Source organism: Rhineura floridana, chromosome 17 (genome assembly GCF_030035675.1).
Source record: "Rhineura floridana isolate rRhiFlo1 chromosome 17, rRhiFlo1.hap2, whole genome shotgun sequence".
NCBI classification, from domain to species: domain Eukaryota; kingdom Metazoa; phylum Chordata; class Lepidosauria; order Squamata; family Rhineuridae; genus Rhineura; species Rhineura floridana.
The window spans coordinates 24450441-24456440 of NC_084496.1; the positions used below are offsets into that span (position 1 = coordinate 24450441).

The window sequence follows — 6000 nt, forward strand, 5'->3', positions numbered from 1 at the left end:
GACATCTGCTAAAATAAGAAGGAATTACGGTAATCTGAGAATGTTAGTAAATAAAATTACCAAATAATACATCCTTTCCAATTAGAAATTCGTTTTAGGCTGCAATCCTATACACAGTGGAAGAAAGCCCTGTTTTACTCAGTGGTGCTTACTTCTGTGCAGATGTCAGCTAATGTTGTAAGAGATGATAACTGCAAAATATTTATCTATTTCAGTTTTGTTGTTCTTAAGCATTTTGAGAACATTTACCATAAAGTGATCTACAAGTAGCTGTTTCACATATTACTCAATGTAGTACAAAAAATGTAAATGTTACCAATCAGACATTTAACAAACTTCAAATTAAGGCTACCGAGTAAAAGCCAAAATATTATGTCTCCATTTACAGGTAGATTTCCATGATTACAGTGTTCAAATTAGCCCTGAAGAGGAAACATACATGGGGCTATTGAAGGAACGTAAGCATTTTTGTAGTGTGGCCCTATGAGTAACTTACTCAGAAATCCATGTCACTTTTTTTAGTGGAATTCGTTTCCAGCTAAGCATGTACAGAACTACAGTCAGCTGCAACCCATGCACTCTTTCACGGAAGTAAGCCTGCCTGAAAATCTGTAGGACATAGTTCTGAGTAACCCTTCAGTCAGGATAGGCTCTACAGTATTTGGAAGTAAAGAAGGGACAGAAAGGCTTTTTTTAAAAAATCCTGAAAAAACACCACACATATTAAGATTTGGAGCTTTGAATGGCGTAAACAAAAAACCACGAACATAACTTCACAACTGTTGTACGAACAATAACAAAACAGCTCTATTTCTCCTTTTCATCTTCTTTAGGTGAGGCTGTCAATGTGTTGAACCATTGCCTGGCTGCGATAATGGACTGGATGGGAGCTAACAAACTGAGGCTCAATCCGGACAAGACTGAGATGCTGCTGGTGGGTGGTTTCTCTGACCAGATAGTGGATATACACCCTGTTCTGGACGGGGTTACACTCCCCTTAAAGGAACAGGTTCATAGTCTGGGAGTTGTTTTAGATCCTTCCCTGTCACTTGAGGCTCAAGTAGCCTCGGTGGCACGGAATGCGTTCTACCAACTTCGGTTGGTAGCCCAGCTACGTCCCTATCTGAGCAAGGAGGACCTAACATCAGTGGTACATGCTCTGGTAACCTCGCGATTGGACTACTGCAATGCGCTCTACGTAGGGCTACCTTTGAAGACAGTTCGGAAGCTGCAGCTCGTGCAAAACGCGGCGGCCAGACTGATAACGAAGACCAAGCGGTCTAAACACATAACACCTGTTCTGGCTCGCTTGCACTGACTGCCAATATGCTTCCGGGCCAGATTCAAAGTGTTGGTTTTGACTTATAAAGCCTTACACGGCGCGGGACCACAATATCTGCTGGAACGCCTCTCCCGATATGAACCTGCCCATACACTGCGTTCTACATCGAAGGCCCTCCTCCGAGTTCCAACTCAGAGAGAGGCTCGGAGGGCGGTAACAAGAACTAGGGCCTTCTCGGTGGTGGCCCCTGAACTGTGGAATAGTCTCCCTGATGAGGTGCGCTTGGCGCCGACTTTGCTATCTTTTTGGCGCCAAGTTAAAACCTTCCTCTTTTCTAAGGCATTTTAATCTAATTTTAATTTTAATTTAGTTTTAAATTTGCTATAATTGATTTTAGACTTTTCATTTTCTTATATGTGCTCTTGTAGTATTATTATGGGTTCTTATTGTATGTATCTGTATTTTGCTGTAAACCGCCCAGAGAGCTATGCTAGTTGGGCGGTATAAAAATCTAACAAATAAATAAATAAATAAAACAGTTCGGAATTGTTTATAATCAAGAGCACAAATATCCAGAATTAACACAGAGATTAGATTTCCATCATGGCCAGTAACTTTTTTGTTTTAGATTAGAACACTAAGCAGATTCTTGTAAAGGTATAGTAGAGCATCACAATCAACTAGTATTGGCAAACCAAAGTATCACTTTCACAGAAGTAATGCCCTATGAAACCACAATTTTAATGCATATTTTAACATAATGTGTTCCCGAGCAGATAATGCTGTTTTCAAACATCTCTTAATAAGATGTTTGTTTTAAAAAAAAGAACAAAAAGTCAATGGGAAACCAATGTGCGGGGGGGGGTTAAAATGCATTAAGTCTGGTGAGCTGCATAATGCGAATCTATTACCTTTCTGAGAAAATTTAATCACATTTAGGCTACACAGAAACAGAAAACAGAAATTTTGCTGCCATTAGCTGTTCCGGTATTGCTAGGATAAGCTTTGCTAGCTCTGGGGAAAAAATCAGTGGCTACAGACTTTGCTGCCATGATATGAAATAACTGTTGCTGCCAGCCTAATGGAGACAACAAAGGGATACTTGGAATCCCGGGTGTTAATTTCCAGGCACATTACACACCCCATTACAGAACCTCAACACACTCATACACCAATACACTGGAATACAAAAGCCTTCCGACACTTTATACAAGCCCACAAAACACCCCCATACACACACACACCCTTGTTATTCACATTCCCAGTGCAACCCACCTATGTACACAGGCATATTTTCCCCACAAACATTTCCCCTCTGTAAAGAATCCCCAGGATCCACAGACCTTAAAAAACCAAAGCATATTCCCAAGAATTCACACCCCCTAACCTTCTCCGATATCTCTTCTAATCCCACCCACCTCAGAGCAACATATGCCACCACAAATAAGCAAAATGTACCGAAAAGCACCCTCAACAACACTAGTCGGACCCCATGATCCAATAACTGGATCGCCAATACCTCCCCAATATGTCTTCCACTACCCCATTTCATGCACCCCACTTAATTATCCCCAATCTGCCGTCTCCTAGGTGTCCAGTTACGCCCAAAACCCTTTCCTCAACACCCTCAAACTCTTCCCCATCTGCCTGACTTCAATCCTTATGAGACACCCTGTTTCAGGAATCCCACAAATTCTGTTTATGTGCCCCATCTCTTCTGCATTTCAGGGGGTCTTACAATAGCCAGTCAAGGGCAGTGGCAAGGGGGGAATTGCCCCCCAAACAAGGAGCTTGCCCCCTACCTAGTATATTTCACCCCCTAGAAATATACTTTGCCCCTTCTATCCCCGCCCCAGGAATGTTTTTCTGGTGCTGCTATTGAAGCCAGTATAAACAAAAATACATTAAAATATGTTAAAAACCAAACAATACATCAGGCAGGTTAGTATTGAAAACAGCAACAACCCCCTCCTTCCCCCCCCCCAAAAAAATCTTCATATTACAATTTTGAGCCTTTGGGGAACAGAGCTTCATAATGGATTGATGTAAGACTCACAGAAGCCACCCTGAGCCTGTGGGGTAGGGTGGGGTTTATATGCGTGGATGTGATTAATAGATAATTAATCAATACCTGTCAAGCAACCTATACACCATATTACACATATGCAACAGATAATGCACACCCAACTTGGTATATGTGTAAAACATAAATATTTAAAACAAATATGCTATTATATTACTTACAATAAATACTCAACAGGCAGATCAATCAAGCACACAGAAACGGAACAAAATAGAAAGATTAAAGCATAACAAAACACAGGCTCAAAAAGCCAACCCGGGTAATATTTACAGCACCTACCTAAGCCTGCAGTCCAATGCACACTTACCTGGGAGCAAGCCCCGCTGAGCCCAACGGAGCCTGCTTCTGAGTAGACATGCCTTGGATTGCAATCCAATACACGTCTACTCAGATGCGAGCTCCGTTGGGCTCAGCGGGGCTTACTCCAAAGTAAGTGTGCACCGGGCGGCTGCTACCTAACCCAGCATCCTTCCCTCCGTTTGACCCGCATCAGCTAAACGCCGCAAGTACAGCGGGATATAAAAGATGCATTTGTGGTAGGACAGCACCCCCACCCCAAGTTAATGCCAGATTGCCCTCTGCGGCTAACCCTTTGCTGCCCCCGCCCAGGCAGACCACCCCCTAAAAACCCCCAGCGCCTCCCCACTCCCTGACAGACCCCTGTTTACCTTACAACGACCCCCACCTCCCATTCTCCCTTCGGGGAGCCAAACGCCTCCGACCACGCTTGCCTTCTCCCTCCCTCCAACCTGTGTCCGGGCGGGGTGTGTGTGAGAGAAGGACTGTTCCTCCCTCCCTCTCGCCTCCCCCCCCTCTCTCTCTCACTCGGCCACCCAGGCCCTTAGCAGCCCCCCCAACACCATCCCACACAAACACACCTGCTGCTGCTCTCGCAGGGCCCGAGTGGCTCCGGACTGGAGCGCCGCCAGGAGCAGCAAGAGCAGGAGCAGCGCAGCCGCCGCCTCTCCGACGGGGTTTGACACCCGCCGCCCACACGCACCGTCCAACATGGCGGAGGGAGGGGCGGACGGAGGGAGGGAAGAAGCCAGCGAGCGAGCGAGCGAGCGAGCGCGCTCCCGCACGCCTCCCGGCCGTTCCATCGCGCGGCCCCGCGACAGAACGAGAAGGGAGGGAGCAGCGAGCGCGCGCGGTAGTAGCCGCCCTCGTGTGTGCGCGCTCTCTCTCTAGCCTCTGCTCCTGACGCGCGCGTGCGCGCGCCTCGAACATCGCCGCCTCCAAAGGGGGGGGGAGTGGAGACTTTTCTCTCAAACCTCCCCCCCCCCCAGTCTTTTTTCTTTCTTGTGAGGAGGGGTGTCTGTGTTTGTGTGGAAAATGTGTGCCCGGAAAGTGTTTGCATGCAGAAAATAAATAAGACCACGCCCTCTTGTTTTGAGAGAGAGAGAGAGAGAGAGACGGGGTGGGGCAGTCTTTGGTCTGTGTACAAATAAACGTAAGAACATAAGAAGAGCCTGCTGGATCAGGCCAGTGGCCCATCTAGTCCAGCATCCTGTTCTCACAGTGGCCAACCAGGTGCCTGGGGGAAGCCCGCAAGCAGGACCCGAGTGCAAGAACACTCTCCCCTCCTGAGGCTTCCGGCAGCTGGTTTTCAGAAGCATGCTGCCTCTGACTAGGGTGGCAGAGCACAGCCATCACGGCTAGTAGCCATTGATAGCCCTGTCCTCCATGAATTTGTCTAATCTTCTTTTAAAGCCGTCCAAGCTGGTGGCCATTACTGCATCTTGTGGGAGCAAATTCCATAGTTTAACTATGCGCTGAGTAAAGGTACTTTTGTCTGTCCTGAATCTTCCAACATTCAGCTTCTTTGAATTATCCACCAACCCCCTTTGTGGAGGATGTGTATATATAAATAAGGCCCTCGACCGCCCTCTTGTTTTGAGGGGTGAAATAAATAAATATAAGACCCGCCCCACCCTGCTGCTAGTTTTCTGCATTGTTGGGTTGTTTTGAGGAAGGGTGTCAGGTTAATGTGACTGAAACACATTTATTTTATTTTATTAGGGAATGCAAACATAATTTTTTAAAACAGATTTGTTGACCCAGGATTGTATCAAATGCTAGTCCTACTCGGGGTAGAGCTATTGAAATTAACGGGCATGCCTCAGTTAACTTCAACGGCCCTACTCCCGGTGTAACTTAGTTGAATACAAACCCTTCACTGTTCTTGGGATGGGCCACAACTTTTGTGAGAAAGGGTAGCAGGAGGCAGATATTTCCCCTCAGTTATTGAGTTTCCCTCCACTTTCTGAAGGAGGTTGCTATGGGAGGGAGGGGAGAAGAATGATTTTAATCTTTTTCTAAAGGAGTTGGCTGGTGGCTAAAAATTATAGGAATAAGTCCCATTGAACTCAATAGGACCTACTTCTAAGTAGACACACCCAAGTAGGCAAACTGTCTATATTTTCCAGGAAGTCAGTCTGTGGGTGGCCAGATGCAAAGGAGGACATGGCCCCTGCGCCTTTAATAGTTGTGAAGAAGCAGGGATTTTAGGAGGTGTGGCACCTAGAATCATAGAGTTGGAAGGGGCCTATAAGGCCATCAAGTCCAACCCCCTGCTCGATGCAGGAATCCACCTTAAAACATACCCAACAGGTGGCTGTCCAGCTGCCTCTTGAAG

General features: G+C 46.4%; 1 protein-coding gene across 6 annotated transcripts in view; it reads right to left on the reverse strand.

Annotated features, from left to right (window-relative positions):
- Positions 1-4647, reverse strand: part of EPN2 (epsin 2) — a 50057-nt gene extending 45410 nt beyond the window's left edge. The window contains exon 1 of one of the 6 annotated variants that reach the window (XM_061599405.1): positions 4244-4647. In XM_061599405.1, coding sequence (XP_061455389.1) covers positions 4244-4592 — 349 coding nt within the window. In that variant the 5' untranslated portion in view covers positions 4593-4647. Of the gene's footprint in view, positions 1-4033; positions 4056-4243 lie in introns of those variants that run through there. The other 5 variants (XM_061599400.1, XM_061599402.1, XM_061599404.1 and 2 more) reach the window with 5 other exon arrangements.
- Between the last annotated feature and the right edge of the window lie 1353 nt (positions 4648-6000).